An 18,494-nucleotide genomic window follows, 5' to 3' on the forward strand; every position below is an offset into this window, starting at 1 on the left:
GATTTGTGGATTGGGATCCAAACTCAACAATGCCATTATAAAGATGGTTACAGGTAGGTAGCCGTGTTGGTCTGGATCGAAGTAAAATAAAAAAATTCCTTCAGTAGCACCTTAAAGACCAACTAAGTTTTTATTTTGGTATGAGCTTTCGTGTGCATGCACACTTCTTCAGGTATCTGAAGAAGTGTGCATGCACACGAAAGCTCATACCAAAATAAAAACTTAGTTGGTCTTTAAGGTGCTACTGAAGGAATTTTTCCATTATAAAGAAGTGAACAAGACATCTTTGAAAAAATTATGTGGCTTATTAATGCTTTTAAATAAATAAATACAGCAATAATTGAGACAGTGGTTGGGCAGACAGGCAAAGCCTCCATACAAAAGATTTTTATTTTATTTTTAAAAAAGCAACTGAGACTATATTAGAACTGACTAATTTTACAAATTTAGCTAGATTGTGAGAAACAGAGGCTAGGTAGATAAAATCAGAATATGTTGTTAGTGTTAGTATCATTTTATTAATTATTGGGGTTGTACTGTAAAGGTAATACCGGTATTTAAGAAGTATAGTCATAAGTATTGTATGTTTGTTACCATTGTTTTGATTACTGAAATTTTACGTTCCCGTTCAGATTGTAATCATGTGTTGTTTTGCATCATCATTTAAAGTGTTATGTGATTAAAATACATGTTTAAATTGTGCTTTAATCAATTTTGTTCTTTCCCCCATTCCAATCCAGAATATCGCTACCAAATAATGAGAGCCACCATAATACTCACGCTTTAGTATAATTCAGAACGAAGTCGACTCCTTTCTCGCTGTCAAACTGGATGTTTCGAGGCAATTCCTTGTGAGATTTGGCATCTATGTTCAGGGGAAAGCCTGGGTGCCATTCTGCCCACCTGATTAAAAATAAAAAATAACTCAAAAGGCAGCTTCTCCATTTGAGCTAGGACAGGAAACACAGCCTTGCCATGGTCGCTTCCTCGGTCCAATCCATTTGGCAGCAAGGACAGTGGTGACTCCCCTCCTATCTGCTACTGCCCACCAGATAGCCAGAAATGATCACACAACTTTTAGTTGTTTTCTGCATATATACCTCAGTCAACAACTGGGGTGGTGGTGGTGGTTATGAACTGGGCAAGCTATCGTTGGGTGTGGAATAGAATCTCTGGGTACCTGAGCATGCCTAGACGTGTCTTTTGCTACCAAGCCCAGCCATAATTTGTAGTCTCTGCATATATGTAATACGCAAAAGGCTTTTCATTGCACTCTATTCTCTGGATAAAATGAGAAGAAGATGTATGAATGCCCCCCTTTCAGTTTTTGCAACTAATCGACATTTCTTGGGTCATGAGTGCACCACATTTTCTCTATCTCACTAATGCAGTAGACTAAGCTTTACTTTGATCTAGACCAGAAAACTGATGTAATTGAAACTCATATGAATTTGATTCATTTTTAATCAGAGAATTTCTCCCCCCTTACCACAGGAGCCCAGCGTTTTCAGTAAAATTCCAAACAATCTCTGTGTTGATAAATTGCTGTATTATTGCTGGGACTGGACTTCACAGCCGACTAGTAGAAATTAACACTTGCCTAACGAACTCACCATATATGCAACATGCGGAATGCCCTTGTACTTTATGTAGCAGTTCCATTTGTTTTAAAATGGGAGCCAGAAGTGATGGCTGTGTGTGGCTCGAAGTCTCTATGGAATATACAAGCATTGTCCAAGCATTGTCTGAGAGACATTTTTGAGAGCCACAGCCCTGTAGACATCGGTGTTTCTGTTATACAGTAAAATTAAAGCTAGTTGTCAGGGGACCTCCGTACAGGGAGCCTCCGCCTCTCCTGTTGACCAGAACTTCGCCCAGTGAGAGCAGCAGCAGCAGCGGGTCAGGTGGGGGGAATGAGGAAGTTAGAGGGATGGAGGAGTCAGGGCTCGGCTATACTAGAGAGCCATTGCAACGCCTTGATCAACAGGTGGAGGGGAACAGGCAGCCCCTTCCGGCACCCAAATTAAGGCGCGCCGCCAAACGTCAGGTCGGGAGGAGGCATTTCGGGGTGCCCAAACTCTTATGCTGGGCACGCAACAGGAAACGTCCACTCCCGGATTCTGCGAGTGACTGAGAGGTCATGTTTTCTCCTATCTCGGTGTTATGTACTGAGCTGAATCCTAGAACAATAGGATTCAGAATCAGCGGGAGCTACCCAATCCAACTCCAGGTGGAAGTGAATCCGCAACCTGATTGGCCTGCTGGAGCAGCCAATCAGGCGGCTGGCAGAAGTGAATCTGCTACCTGATTGGCCTGTAGGAGCAGCCAATCAGGCTGCAGGCAGAAGTCAATCCACAATATAATTGGCCCACAGGTGTAGCCCTGAAGTAGCCAATCACGCAAGGCCCATTGTGTAAATAATGTATATAAGCAGATGGTTTTGGGAAAAGAGCCATTCGTCTTCTCTTCTCCTCCTTGATGACTATGAGCTGAATAAAGAGCATGAAATTCACTCTCGACTCCGAGTATATTTCACTGGCGACGAAGGTGGGATCCTGCTGAGCTGACCGCCACCACGCACTGCACCGCAGCACCGCCACCTGCTGCACCGCTGCATCGCACCGGCATCCAGGCTTCAGCTCCAGGACCCAAGGAACCCAGAATGGCAACCGACAGCAGCTTCTCGCCATTCAAACCAGCATCAGGAGACTGGGAAGGGTACGCCGCCCGTTTCAACTTCCTCCTGCAAGCGAAAGAAGTCACCAACGATGCCATGAAGAGGGCGACATTCTTCAGCGTCTGTGGAGAGGAGACGTTTGAAATCGCCCGGGCTCTCCTTGCACCTAGAGATGTCGCTACCGTCTCTTACAAAACAATAATGGAACGGCTGAAGGAGCACTTCTCACCACAGCCCTCGGTGGTAGCTTGCCGAAATGCCTTCTACGCAAAGCGGCAAGCCCCGGGGGAAACCATAACTGGGTTTGTGACCTCCCTCCGCCAAGCCGCCCGGCTATGCAACTTCTCAGAATTGGAGAACATGCTTCGTGACCGCCTCGTCGGTGGCCTGAGGGACGAGATGTTGCAACGACGCCTCTACGCCAAAAAAGACCTCACGTTCCAGATTGCTCTGGAGGAAGCCCTGGCAACCGAAGCCGCCGAGAGGTCAACGCAAGAGGCACGACCGGCCCCGCCATCCCAACCGAGGGTCTACCACGAAGACCTCACCGACGAATCCGAATCTGACAGGGAGGAAGTACACCGAGTACAGCGGCGCACTCAAGCAGCACACACACCACAGCAGCCTCGACGAGAAGGAGGGAACTGTGCAAGCTGCGGGGAGAACCACGAGAGGAGGACCTGTCGTTTCCGCAACGCAGAGTGCAGGCAGTGCAGAAAATTGGGACACATCGCCCGGGTGTGTCGGGCTCGACTCACCCGTCGACAAGCATCAGATGACCGACCCAGGAGCCCCAGGTCACACGGCACCATGCACCAAGGCAACTCGACGGAGATCACGGACTACCAGGTATTCCAGTTGCCCCATCCCAGCACAGAGAAAATTTATATAGAGGTACAGATAGAGGGAGCCCCATGCCGCATGGAGCTGGACACGGGTTCAACTCTATCCATAATCTCGGCCCGAACATTAAGGGAACTGTGCCCTAATGGGGGTCCCAAACTAAGGCCGGCCCCATTCACCCTCCGGGACTTCCAGAAACGTAAGGTCCCTACTATGGGGGTGGGGACCTTCAGGGTGCAATATCGAGGGCGAAAGCAACAATTGGACTTGCTGGTAGTTAAGGGCCCCTACGTTAGCTTACTGGGACTGGCATGGTTTGGACCTCTGGGGCTAGCCGTTACCGGGGTGAACCGCACTAGCTTACAAGTGGACGTGGACGCCATATGCAAAGAGTTTCCAGGGGTTTTCGATGGGGCATTGGGACGATATACAGGACCCCCCATTGCCCTACAGCTAGACCCCGCTGTACGACCCATCAGGCACAAGGCCCGCCGGGTCCCGTTCGCCCTGAAACCCCGCATAGACGAGGAATTGGACCGGCTCGTGGAGCAAGGAGTGCTGGAGCCGGTGCCCAACGCCCCCTGGGAAACTCCAATTGTCACACCCGTCAAGCCTAACGGTTCGGTCCGCATCTGTGCAGACTACAAATGCACCATAAACAAGGCTCTCACGGCCCATGCATACCCAGTGCCAGTGGTCAGCCATGTCCTCGCCACCCTGGCTGGGTCAAAAATCTTTGGCAAACTGGACTTGGCCCAAGCGTATCAACAGTTGCCTGTGGACGAAGCCACAGCAGAGGCTCAGACGATTGTGACGCACAGAGGGGCATTCAGAGTAAAGCGGCTGCAATTTGGCGTTAGCGTGGCACCAGGCATATTCCAGAATCTAATGGACTCACTCCTTAAAGGGATTCCTGGCGTCACCCCCTTCTTCGATGATGTACTGATCGCCGGGCCCACACCAGAGGAATTTGAGGACCGCCTCCTCTCCGTCCTGCACCGTTTCCAGACGGCGGGCCTCAAGGTGAAGCGGGAAAAGTGTTTACTGGGAGTGCCGCAGGTGGACTTTCTGGGATTTAAGGTGGACGCAGAAGGGGTCCATCCAACCGGTGACAAGGTACGGGCCATTTGTGAGGCCCCAGCGCCCAAGAGCAAGCCCGAACTTCAGTCATTCTTGGGACTATTGAACTTTTACCATGCCTTCCTTCCCCATAAGGCAGCAGTAGCGGAGCCCCTACACAGACTCCTAGATAAAAGGGCCCCTTGGGTGTGGGGCCAGCGACAAAGGGCCGCATTCCAGGCAGTCAAGGACTTGCTCGTCTCGAACTCGGTCTTAGCACACTTCGACGAGAGGCTGCCAGTGGTGCTGGCATGCGACGCCTCTCCCTATGGCATCGGCGCTGTCCTGGGACACCAACTCCCGAATGGAAGAGAGGTGCCGGTGGCATACTTCTCCCAGACGCTTGCTGCAGCCGAACGAAACTACTCACAGATTGACAAGGAGGGTCTGGCAATCGTGAAGGGCGTAAAAAAATTCCATGATTTCTTGTACGGGCGGCCCTTTACCATAGTGACTGACCACAAGCCGTTGCTTGGCCTGTTTGCCCCTGAGAAGCAGACCCCCCAAGTGTTGTCTCCACGTGTCCTCAGGTGGTCAATTTTCCTTGCCGGCTACCAGTATGCACTAATCCACCGCCCTGGGAAGGCGATGGGCCACGCAGACGCCCTCAGCAGGCTACCACTACCAGAAACAGGCCCCGACCCAGCGCCTGCGCAAGAGGTTATGACCCTGGAGCTGCTTCCCGACCGACCCATTCAGGCACAAGAAGTTGCGCACCATTCCACAAAAGATAGGGTCATCTCCCAGGTCCTGAACTGGGTGTGGCGAGGATGGCCCAGCAGCAGCCCCGGGCCAGAATTCGCTGGCTACACAAACCGCAAACATGAACTGTCGGCACACAAGGGGTGCCTGTTATGGGGAAGCAGGGTTGTTGTTCCCCAGCCCCTCCACAAAAGGGTCCTCACAGCCCTACACGAGACACACCCAGGGGTAGTGAGGATGAAGGCCCTTGCCAGGAGTTATGTGTGGTGGCCGGGGATTGACAGAGAGATAGAGGCCTGGGTCCAACACTGCCAGACCTGCCAAGAATCCCGCCCGGATCCCCCAAGGGCCCCAGTCCAGCCCTGGGAGTCCGCCCGACATCCATGGTCACGCTTGCACGTGGACTTCGCTGGCCCCTTCCAGGGAAAAACATTCTTCATAGTGGTGGATTCCTACACCAAATGGCTGGAGGTCGCACTGGTACCATCCACTTCTACGGCGGCAGCCATCCGGGTACTACGTAAGCTGTTTGCGACCCACGGGCTCCCTGACACCCTCGTCTCGGACAATGGAACCGCATTCACGTCAGAGGAGTTCCAGACCTTCACAGCGCAGAACGCCATCCGCCACATCCGCTCAGCACCATTCCACCCTGCCACCAATGGCCAAGCGGAGCGCATGGTGCGGACCACCAAGGACAGCCTCCGCCGCATGACACAAGGGGACTGGGAATACCGCCTTGCCGCATTTCTTCTAGCACAGCACAGCACCCCAAGCACAACGACGGGCCGGAGCCCAGCTGAATTACTAATGGGCCGGCGCCTTGCAACTAGACTGGACCGACTTCACCCCGACAGAGCTCAGGATGAGGTAGTGGTGGGGAAAGGCAGGAACCCCCGGACATTTGTGGCCCAGGACCCAGTGTATGCAAAGAATTTTGGGGCAGGCCCAGCATGGGTACCCGCCACAGTCACCAAGGTGACCGGTCCCGTGTCGTACGAGGTACTAACGGAAGGGGGGCAATGTTGGCGCCGCCACTGCGACCAGCTACGGCGACGATTCCCAGGAGGAACCTGGGAGGAGAGCGGGACAGAGGGGTCCCAAGGGGACAGCAGGGCAGTGAGGCCTGTAGAGCGAGAGGGGTGGGCAGGGGAAGCAGAAGCAGTAGGCACAGAGGGGCGCCCCGAGGCTGGAAGGACACCGGAACCAGAGCTACAACCTAGTGGTTCAGTGGCGCCAGACCAGACAGCCCCGGCACAGCCAGCAGCCTCGGAACATGAGCCAGAACCAGAACCCCTGACCAAGGAACACCCCAGGCCACAACGCACACGGAGGCGGCCAGCAGACCTTGGGGACTACGAATGCAACTTCCCGGGCAGGACTGGAACTTAGAGGGGAGGGGTGTTATGTACTGAGCTGAATCCTAGAACAATAGGATTCAGAATCAGCGGGAGCTACCCAATCCAACTCCAGGTGGAAGTGAATCCGCAACCTGATTGGCCTGCTGGAGCAGCCAATCAGGCGGCTGGCAGAAGTGAATCTGCTACCTGATTGGCCTGTAGGAGCAGCCAATCAGGCTGCAGGCAGAAGTCAATCCACAATATAATTGGCCCACAGGTGTAGCCCTGAAGTAGCCAATCACGCAAGGCCCATTGTGTAAATAATGTATATAAGCAGATGGTTTTGGGAAAAGAGCCATTCGTCTTCTCTTCTCCTCCTTGATGACTATGAGCTGAATAAAGAGCATGAAATTCACTCTCGACTCCGAGTATATTTCACTCTGCACTGCAAATACTATGCACAATAAAACTCTTAAAGACAGAGCAGACTTGGGCGTCTTTACTCAAGAGTAGCCGCAACAGCACCATTACACTAGGTCTCCTTGATCACAACTTCAGGGTACTATAGCAAAATTATAGCGCTAAATAGGAAGTTTTAGGAAACTCACCGATACATCTTCTGACGATCCTCCAGCTCTTTGCGCCTGTGATGCTTAAGGACCTGAGTCTTGTCATCCCCAGAAAGCTTGGCTGTGGAAGATGAATGAGAAGATATGCAGGCTGAAAAATGCACCAATAGCTTTGTACAAAGGGTAAGCACAGTTCTCTCCTTCGTACTAATAAACTAAAAGCCGAGCATGCAGCTCCTTATTTGCCAGTCATAACGAACTTCAAGCTGTCTCATCTTTGCCATTCGCCATGTGTGCACCTTCCTCTCTGCCTATTCTTCCTCTACATGTTCCTTCCTGTCCCAAACTCTTAATCTTCTGGGCTGGGGTGGGCAAGCTTTTTCAGCCAATGGCCACACTTCTTTGGGCTTAATTTGTCAAGGGCCATCACCAGTGATGAGTGGAGACAGCTGAAGGAGGAAACAGATCAGCCTTCTGAAGGTCCAGTTGGTTTGTACAACTATTTCTCCATGCTTCTTGGCAAGGGTTTTTGCTTTGCTTTATTGTCTTGATTTACTGTTTGTCTTCAGATATAAGTGTCACCGGGATGTGGCAGGTGATGTAACACCGCCCCCTCCCCCATCCCAATAATGACTTCTGGAACAGGGCAGAAGATTTAGATATCAGGCCTGTCAGCACTCAGCCACTAAGGCTCTGAAGTATATAAATTTGAGCTTGCTTATGTTATGACCCAGGTGGCGCTGTGGGTTAAACCACTGAGCCTAGGGCTTGCTGATCAGAAGGTCGGCGGTTCGAATCCCTGTGACGGGGTGAGCTCCCGTTGCTTGGTCCCAGCTCCTGCCAACCTAGCAGTTTGAAAGCACATCAAAATGCAAGTAGAGAAATAGGAACCGCTACAGCGGGAAGGTAAACGGCGTTTCCATGTGCTGCTCTGGTTTGCCAGAAGCGGCTTTGTCATGCTGGCCACATGACCTGGAAGCTATACGCCGGCTCCCTCGGCCAATAATGCGAGATGAGCGCGCAACCCCAGAGTCGGTCACGACTGGACCTAATGGTCAGGGGTCCCTTTACCTGTTATGTTATGTTATGTTATGTTATTCTGCTTAAAGTCCATATCACTGTAGTGGTGCATTCTCAACTACTGTTGTTTTTTTTTTAAATTAGCAATGGTTAAAGAATAAATAATATTATTGTAGTTGTGCCTGGTAGAAATGTAATACAGCAGCTATAAACTATTTTCCCTAAGTGCGTACATGTGATCTGGTGGACTACCTATCATAGCAAAGGAGCTACTTAGCAACTTTTCCAGACTGAACAGAACAATCTGAATTACATCTCGGGGGTGATGAGTCATATCTCTTGTCTGGATACCTTGGAGGAATACAACAAATATGTAATGTTAGGAACTAAGTAAAGAGGTTCTCTGGTTTTGCCTAGTGCTCTTAGTCGAGGACACTGCAAAGCACTCACCTCGCCCGTCTCGGAGTACCACCTCTTTGTCATCTGTAATCCATCTGTAGCAAGGGAACTCTAAGTAGTCACCCATGGGTGTTTTCACGGTGACATACTTCAAGTACCAGTCATCAGGAAACCAGTACTTCCGTTTCTCAATTTTTATCAGCTGGATCTCCCCCAGGTCTTCAGTTACTGTCACATCGTAAGTATCAATCTAGAAGAATGAAATGCGGAGGCTCTGAGCTGTTGGGAAACACTGAGTGTCTATGAGTCTAAGGGCAGCCACATCTGAAAGATGTTATTTGATCCTCACCAAACAGCGTAACTACGATAGTTAGGGCCAATCCATGCTATGATGGCTCTTGACATGTCTTTGGTGAGCCCCTGTACCAAGGAGCTCGGTTCACCTGGAACTCTGCACAAGCAGAGAGGTGTGTGTCTATTTTGCTACTGCTCTGAGCCTTGTAGCTCATGTGGGACCCTCCTGTTGCTGGACTGCCAACTCCAGCCAGGAAAGGCGATGGAAAGGAATGCTGTGAGCTCTAGTCTGACAACATCTGGAGAGCACTACATTGGCTGCCTACGCTAGGCTTCCTCAACCTCGGCCCTCCAGATGTTTTGAGACTACAATTCCCATCATCCCTGACCACTGGTCCTGCTAGCTGGGGATCATGGGAGCTGTAGGCCAAAAACATCTGGAGGGCCGAGGTTGAGGAAGCCTGCAAAATTACAGAGAAACCCACAGTGGATTGAGCCAAATCTCCACCCATTGCAGCTGTCACATATGTGATTCAACTTACACATGGCCCACAAAATGAGTGCAAGCTTAATGAGTCCCTGGAACCTCTCCTGCCTCCAATACAAACATTGAGGAGTCCAGCTGTTGTCAAGGCCGCTGCCTTAAGGAAAAACTATGTGACTGGGGCTGCTTTCCCTTGTGCGCAACATTTTCACCTGATCGGCTCTTGGGTTTGATCCTGCTTTCAAGGAGGGGAAGACAGCCAGAACTACCACTGATATCAGAATATTCCCACATAAAAACAGAGTCACATGAATGTCTCAAAGGCACTTTTAGTGATAATTGCAAAAACGCTTGTGGGTACTGCAACCGCATGGCAAATGCATTCCTGGACGACAGTGCCTGCAGATTGGAGAGTTTTCTTTATTTATCCCTGAAGATGAACTACCAACTGCTGCTTTAAACCATCAGCCTTAACTGACAGTTCTTTTATTAACCAAGGCCTGCTTCCTTTTGTCTGGTGATTAGCCGATAATAAAGATAATTCTGTGAGGTAAAGCTTTCATGGCAACAAGTATGGGTGGCCCTCTTACTGTGGAAAATAATGAAGATAGCTGTAAGGGGGAGGGATTATAGAGAACCCCCCCCTCATCAGAAGCAGCCCATCTCCAAGCAGTCATGAGAGTGAGGGGTCTGAAGGGGTGAGTCAGGAAACGGAGAGGGAGTGCCAGGGCTCTGGCAACAACCAAGAGCCCCTGCTCCCTAGGCAGGAAGAGAGGGAGGCGGAAAGAATGGACAGGAATAGGTCAGACAGAAGACCCTTCCCCCTCGACACCAGAATTGAGGAGGAGGAGGAGGAAAGGGAGGCTCTTCTCAGTTCCGAGGCTTTTATGCTGGTCCCGAACGCGGAAGGGAGTAGTGCAGGAATCTGACTTGAGCGGGTAGACATGAAATGAGCAATCCGTTACACTGCAAATAATGTGCACCAATGAAAGACAAGCATGTGGACAGTCGTTACTCAAGAGTAGTCACAACAAACCCTGACAATAGCTATGCAAATACTATGGATCAAAGATGAATCCAGCTGGTCAAAATATACTACCTGAAACTAGGTTTTCCTGCTGAGAACATAAAACACAAAGTGTATATTACCTCTGATATGATGAGGGATAGCTTACAGTTTCATTCCCTGTAAAGCTCAATCGCCCTGTGATCACAGTACTTTGTTTATATGCAAACGGTCATGGATTAATCATTGATCTAAGAATCCCAACAATGGTGCAATTGTTACCAGTAGCTTCCCAGCATGGCGTGGTGTGGGGAGTCATGTAATACCAAACTATACCAAATTACCTTCACTGTAATGTTATGTTTCCACCTCCCTTAGGAGACTATCGTACTCCTGGTATTTCGAAAACACTTATCAGTTAACTAGGCACTGTTCTGAAAGGAGCTACTCCCAACAAAACGTTTTCAATCAAAAAGACTTCAGAAAATGTATTTCTTGAAATGAAGGTGGAATATAGATATAGTGCAAATCTACATCATCAAACAATATTTACACGTTAGCAAGATAAGGTAAGAAAGTGTGGATGAAGCCACAATTTACTGATTGTCACAAGTAAATAATATTTCAAAAGTTTTCTTAAACTTTTACCCATAATGATATGTTTGACATGTCCCACAGACACACAGCAATAATGAGTTTCCTAACCTAAAAGCCAAGGAGGCTCTGATGGACCGAATCTGATGTCTGTATAAACATCTCTATATTTATAGATTTTTGACAGGTTGATAAATCAGACTCAACAAAGAAAACATTATATACCAATGCATTATATTGTAAATCTCAGGCCTGCTCTCTGAATAATATTTTATTCAGCATCTCTCCTGCCCCCCTGCAAAAGAAGTTTTCTTTTAAGTTTCAAAATAAGGTAAGTGACCTTTAGGTCATGGTTGAGTTCCTTCCTTTGACATCTGCCATTATTTTTGAGTTAGTGCAGGCATAGGCAAACTCGGCCCTCCAGATGTTTTGAGACCACAATTCCCATCATCCCTAACCACTGGTCCTGTTAGCTAGGGATGATGGGAGTTGTAGTTCCAAAACATCTGGAGGGCGAGTTTGCCAATGCCTGAGTTAGTGGAACAATGAACTACCTGACATTCTATTGCAGGCATCCCCAAACTTCGCCCCCCCAGATGTTTTTGACTACAATTCCCATCTTCCCTGACCATTGGTCCTGCTAGCTAGGGATCATGGGAGTTGTAGGCCAAAACATCTGGAGGGCCGCAGTTTGGGGATGCCTGTTCTATTGATACCCCAAAATATTCCCTCTCATGCATTTATGTCAAACACTGAAAACCAAGCCACACACACCTGCCCCACAGGATCATATGTGACATCAGGTGTGCTGCAGGTGAAGAAGACAGCTGCACAGATATAGGATGGTGGACACCTGGCTTACTAGCAGTACATGTGAAAAGGATCTAAAGGTCTTGGTGGACCAAAAACGTAACATGAGTCCACTGTGTGATGCAGCAGCAAAAAAGCTAGGGATATTCTAGGCTGCATCAACAGAAGTCTAGTGTCCAGATCAAGGGAAGTAATAGTACCGCTCTATTCTGCCCTGGTCAGACCACACCTGGAATCCTGTGACCAGTTCTGAGCACCACAGTTGAAGAAGGATATTGACAAGCTGGAACCTGTGCAAACGAGGGCAACCAAGATGATCAAGGGTCTGGAAACCAAGTCTTATGAGCATCATATTATGTGCATCATATACTCCCCTCAGCTCACTGTTGCCTTTGGACTGGGGAACAGTTCTGACACTGGCAGAAATTTGCTTAAGCTAAAAACAAAGTGAAATGGGCAGAGCAGAGGTTTAAAAAATAATGACATTGAATCGAGCTAAGTATATTCCATCTTTTAAACATACACTATTTTGAGGCACAGGTAACAACAACATAGATAGGTTGTCCTACAAGAATTTTACAAGCGTCAGGAAAGCATACAAAGCCACAATAAGAATGAGCAAAAAGTTCCAGGACTACAATTAATTTATTTTCCTGTACACTTGAAAGGCAGAAATAAATGGGATGATTGGTATGAATAAGGAAGGACCTCAGAACAATAACAGGATTATCACTCTTGCCGACTTCACTTCTGAAACTCTTATTTTCACATTCTGAAACTCTTATTTTCACATTAAGGCCTTCTGTCTCGCAATAAACTTCCAATGTAGGATGTGATACTATATGGTTTCTAATTTTAATAATATTCCCTTTGGTGCTTAATTTTGGAATGGATCTGGTTGTAATGATGACAGAACACTTGCCATTCAAAAACATTCACTAATGCTATCTGGGTTTATGATTTTTTTGGGGGGGGGGCAAAGAACGGAAGCTGGTCCATTGGTCCATTGGACTCACCTGCATACCAAAGTGAGTATGTTATTCCTCCAGAAACAATTCTTGCCCTGTGAATATAACACTGTAACGTGGCAGAGATATTAGATATTAATGGTCACAGAGTGAGGAATAGATCTTTGGATCTCTTTTTGCTGCAATAAGCAAAAAGTCCTGCAACAACTATTTTTTTAAGTTTCAAAGTAACTCCCTGGGAAGGATAGTAAACTAGATGAGATGCGGAACTAAGACATTATGCAACATTATTTGTGAAAGAATCTATACAGGAACAAGAACAAAAGCTGACATTAAGAAGCAGAACTAAGTCTGAAGACATGTGTCCACGGGATGGACTTCCAGCACGCCTGTTCCAGAAGGGGAGCCATGCTGATCTTTCTTTCTTTCTTTCTTTCTTTCTTTCTATTGTCTTTTAATGATTTAGTCCCGCATGACCCCACTATTCTGACTTTTCCAATCAAACCACATATACCTACAGTGGAGTCTAGTACACTCTAGGTATCCTTCTAGTTATGATCAGAATTAGGTTTACAAGTAAATTTCCCTTTCAGACTTTCCATATCTGCTGCTCTTATCGAGGGTTTGGCATGCAGCAGCTCATAAGGCTTGTTCTGCTCTCGAAAGGACCCACCACAAATTTGAATGACTTCAGAGGAAGCAAGAGCTGTGGTGATGGAACCCAAAGAGTCTATGCAAAAGAGGAAACCAAGGATGACACTGCGGGAAGCAAGAGGCTACCTTGCCTTATGTGTGCATGCACCGAACTGGGTCTTTGACCCAAGTGGAATGAAGTCTGGTTTTGCCCCTGGGGAAAGAAGCTCTTAGGATGGAGGAGGTGTGCAGAATGCCTCCTTTGTGATCAGCAGAAAAGTGGGAAAAGGAAGTCACCCCCCCTCTCTTTCCCTACCAGATATTTCCTGACGCAACACACAGATGTTGTGTGGTAGACGTGCCCGCTGTGCCTCAGAGGCTCTGTCAGCCACAGAGAGCCTGAGGGGAGCAACTCCTAGGCAGCTCTTCCCCCTCAAGGGGATCCTGCTCATTGTATCCCACCAGACCTAGAGCATAAAGAGCCCTTGGGAGGAGGATGCTCACCCAACCACAGACTCTCTTTGGAAAGCCCCCCCCCTCTTAAAATAAACAGCAAACCCCTTCCTGGCCCCACCCTTCTTGCAACCCTCAGCTGACAGGCGGGTCTGTTTCATGAACTGTCTCTTTAATGAGAGAAGGTGGCAAGGGAGGGAAGGGAGATTGGGGGGGGGAGAGGAGATGACAAGTATCCCTTCCCCTCCCCATCTCTTTCAGTAAATTTTTATAGTGACAGCAGCCTCCTCTGAGAGAGATCACAAGAAGATCTCCCAGACAGAAGTCCTAGCCAGGCAGACTCAGTTTCATTCATGTAATCAAGGGGGAGATATTGGATGGGATGATTATTATTATTTTTTACTCCCCCACCCTCTTCCTTGGGGAAGGGAGAGAAATACCCCATCAGCAGCTCATTTTGTTTCAGTGTGTTCAGAGATGCTTTCTCTGGAAATGTTTATTTAAGGAGAGTTTTACACAAATCAGCAGCTCTTTGTTTTTTTATTTTTTTTAGAAAAACAGCATCGTAGCAATAATGAATTATGGTGCTGGAGGAGACTCTTGAGAGTCCCATGGACTGCAAGAAGATCAAACCTATCCATTCTGAAGGAAATCAGCCCTGAGTGCTCACTGGAAGGACAGATCCTGAAGCTGAGGCTCCAATACTTTGGCCACCTCATGAGAAGAGAAGACTCCCTGGGAAAGACCCTGATGTTGGGAAAGATGGAGGGCACAAGGAGAAGGGGACAACAGAGGACGAGGTGGTTGGACAGTGTTCTTGAAGCTACGAACATGAGTTTGACCAAACTGTGGGAGGCAGTGCAAGACAGGAGTGCCTGGCGTGCTATGGTCCATGGGGTCACGAAGAGTCGGACACAACTAAACGACTAAACAACAAAGCAATAATAAAATGAGTTGAAAGTTCAGCATGTTAATGAGTGGGCTTGTTTTGTTTACTTAGAAAAGCGAAACTGCTTGGTCAAATGGATCTAAGGATGTGATTGATATGTCGTAATAATAATAATAATAATAATAATAATAATAATAATAATAATAATTTATTATTTATACCCCGCCCATCTGGCCAGGTTCCCCCAGCCACTCTGGGCGGCTTCCAACAAAATATTAAAATACAGAAATTCATCAAACATTAAAAGCTTCCCTAAACAGGGCTGCCTTGAGATGTCGTATACAGTATAGTTACATATTCTTCCCCCTACCACACACCCCAAAAGAGCAGTAGAGAGGTGAATGAAATTCTACAACTGATGAGGGGGTTTCCATTACATTTTCCACTTCTATGCCGTCCTCATCAAACAGCTTTCCCTCTCTCACAACCGTTTATCACTCCCATCAGCCAATCACCCATTCCCACCACCCTTCTGAGTAATACCCCTCGCCACCCTCTCACTATATATAAGCGTCTGGTGACTTCTGTTTCAGTGTATCTGAAGAAGTGTGCATGCACACGAAAGCTCACACCAATAACAAACTTAGTTGGTCTCTAAGGTGCTACTGGAAGGAATTTTTTTGTTTCCACCGTTTTCACAATACTTTAAAAAAAAGGGGGGGAATAAATAGCATGACACGAGTTATTAGCCTTACAATGTTGAGACTTTGTTAGTAGATTTCTAGTACAGGTTTGTAAAGAGGTCCAAAGTGAAAAAGAATAGCTTTCTCCCATGACAACCTAGAAAGCAAATATTCAAGATGCACTTTGGCTCCTCACGAGACTTTCCTGCATATCACATCACAACCAGGGCTATTGTAAATATACATTTTGTAGATGGGAAGAAAAACAGCATGTAAACAGCAACAAGGGGAATACCGGCACCGTTTTTTCCAGGAAAAAAAAGGGCTGATGACCCTGAACAATTTGGCGTCATCATCAAACTTGGCTACGTCACTGTGCACCCACCCCTAACGCTAGATGGTTTATGAACAAGTCCCAACGCGGATCCTTGCGGGGTTCCACGCTTCATATCCCTTCGTTGGATGAATTGTCCATTCATTCCTACTCTTTGCATCCGGTCTCATAACCGGTTACTGATCCGCAAAAGGACGTCTCTTATTCCATGACTGCTGAGCTTACTCAGGAGTCTTTGGCGAGGCACTTTGTGCTGCAAAGTGAGAGGAGGATGCTCTTTGCAGAACCAGCCACTGCTCTTTCAGGATAACACATGTCCCCCTCTGTTTCTTTCAGTAGTTAGTATGGCAGAATCAATCAGACAAAAGAGATGGCTGTAAGACAGAGGGGGGTCCACGGATCCTTATCAGGATGGGCCAAATCTGACAGGTGAGGGGTGTTCATCTGAAAATCATTGGTGTCATTATGATATTGCATGATTGACAGGTAGGTTACCCCCCCTTTGGCAAAACTATTTTTTTCCTCTTTGCCCTCCCTCCGCTTCCCTTTGATCCCCACTGTGGGAAGAGTGAAAAAGAAGCCTGTATTTCCCAAACTTTCCTTGGCTTCATGCGCCAGTTCCCTGGGCAGAACCAGTGGCATCAGCTGATGGAGGTGATCGTGGGCCAAATTGGACTTCCTGTTCTCAGGCGCGCCTGCCGCTGCTTCTGATAGCTTACTTTCCGCTCTCTCCCTGCTCATTCGCACGCTCTCTTTGGGTGGGATGGTACCGGTATATAGGATTGCGCCCTGCGACCTCCTGGCCTCACCCTGAACGAGCAGGTGGAAGCTGTGGCTTTTCTTCAACAGAGTCTCTGCTTACGTTCCCTGCCCTTCTCTCTGGGTGGCCCCAGGAGCTGCACCACCCACAAATGGGATGTAAACGGAGGGAAAGCGCCCTTTAGGAGCTATCTGATTCTGCTCCCTTGCACACCTCCAGCCTCTGAGGTTTTTGGGGTCTGCGCCCAGCTGCAGTGTCTGAAAAAAGACGGCTGCTATTATCTGTGTGCTGTACTGCTGTTAAGAGAAAGAGGGTGCAGCAGGCAGAGGGAGCAGGTCGTCCTGCAAAGCAACCCCAAAGTCTCCTTCTCCCCACCGCGCCCCTGGATAACAGGCAGAGGGAGGCTCCTCTGTGGCTCAGCGGCACGCTCAAGGCTCAGCGGAACCCCTGCCCGACAGGCAGAGGCAGTTGCGGCTCGCTGTCCTTGCAGGTATCGTTAAGTTGCCCTCCTTCGTGGGCACAAGGAAGCTGAAGCTGCCCGGTGACACTCGTGGGCAGAGGAGGTTGCGTGGTTGTGTATGGTGGCAGGCAAAGGACGCAGTCAGAGAGCAGCCACCCCATGAGCCCAACCTAGACAGTCCCCCCTAGTCTGAGCCAGAGCGACCACAGCCCTTCTCGACTAGGCAGAAGGCCGCTTCTTAAGCTCCCTGCAGCTGGTCCGTGCCAGTGCCGCCCGCCACGTCCAAGATGCTGCGCCGGGACCAAACAGTGAGCCGGAGGGGTGGATGGATGCGAGGCATGCAGGACCGGCGTTAAAGGGAAGCGAAGCGGGCAGAAGTTTCCATTGTCCGTAGGAAGCCACAAAATGGGGAACCCGTTTGCTAGACGGGGAGAAACAGGGGGGGGAGAGAGAAGCCCCCAGTCTCGATGCCTCTCTGTCGAAGGAAGGCGCTCTCTCTGCACCGGGGCAGGCGGAGAGGTGAGATGGTTTCTGAGCCTGAGCAGAGCGCGGGCTGCCGAAGCGCTCCACCCGCCCCTGTCCCGTCCCGTCCCGCCCGCGCCCCTCCCTTACTCACCGCGCCGCGCTCGAAGTCATCGTAGAAGGGCTTGTCGAGCAGGTGCCTCTCGCTCGTGCCGCCCGAGCCCACCAGGCTCAGGTAGACGTAGTCGTCGGTGCCCGCGAACCACTGGCTGCCCGTCGCCACCGTCACCGAGTAGGACGGCATGGCTGCGCGGAGGCGCAGAGGCAGCAGAGCAGAAGTCGCGGGGCTGCGCGCAGGCACAAGGAGGAGGCGCCGCCCCGGCGGGGAGAAGAGGAGGAGGAGGGCCCGTTCCGAGGGGAGGCGCTGTCGCGGCCTCCGCAGAGGAGGCGCCCCGCCGTCGGGGGCCGCTTCAGGCGCTGCCTCTCCTCCAGCTGAAGGGCCGCGGACTCCCCGTCCAAGGACTCCTCCGGCAGGAACTTGGCGGACTTGTTTCTCTGCTGGTGCTCTAGCAGAGCATCTTTGAATCCTTCTTCCAACTTAGCCCACCAAGACCAAGCAAGCAGTCTTTCTGGACTGGGGGAGCGGGGTTTGGGATTCCACTGCAGAAGTTTCTAAATCTAGACGAGAACTCACAGAGGAAGGAAGCCACAGCAAACAGACACGGAGGTTGGGAGGCCTAAGCTGGTGTGAATGCTGCTGTGGAATTGCCTAGTTACGCTTTATATCTCTATATAAGATCTAGATCCTAGTTATGGTTTATATCTCCAGTTCCGTCTAAGTCTTGTTTTGCATCCTCCGGTGCAAATATATTCAAATTATATAGGCTACGTCAGCCTCTATGACTCACTGCCTTGTGCTTTGCTTTTCGTTTGTAAAGGGAGATTTAAAGTATATTCCAAATTGGTTCTATGATCCCCCCACAGCACACAACATA

At 49.1% G+C, this 18,494-nt stretch overlaps 1 protein-coding gene across 1 annotated transcript in view; it reads right to left on the reverse strand.

The window, feature by feature from the left end:
- ALOX5 (arachidonate 5-lipoxygenase) overlaps window positions 1-18,035 on the reverse strand; it is a 35,825-nt gene extending 17,790 nt beyond the window's left edge. Inside the window, exons 1-4 of the mRNA XM_035103519.3 lie at window positions 17,654-18,035; window positions 8,721-8,919; window positions 7,290-7,371; window positions 781-903 (exon numbers count right to left, since the gene is read on the reverse strand). Of these exons, the coding sequence (XP_034959410.1) occupies window positions 781-903; window positions 7,290-7,371; window positions 8,721-8,919; window positions 17,654-17,803 (554 nt within the window). The 5' untranslated portion in view covers window positions 17,804-18,035. The remainder of the gene's footprint in view (window positions 1-780; window positions 904-7,289; window positions 7,372-8,720; window positions 8,920-17,653) is intronic.
- Between the last annotated feature and the right edge of the window lie 459 nt (window positions 18,036-18,494).

The sequence above is a fragment of the Zootoca vivipara genome, chromosome 8 (genome assembly GCF_965207765.1).
Source record: "Zootoca vivipara chromosome 8, rZooViv2.hap1.1, whole genome shotgun sequence".
Lineage (NCBI taxonomy): Eukaryota > Metazoa > Chordata > Lepidosauria > Squamata > Lacertidae > Zootoca > Zootoca vivipara.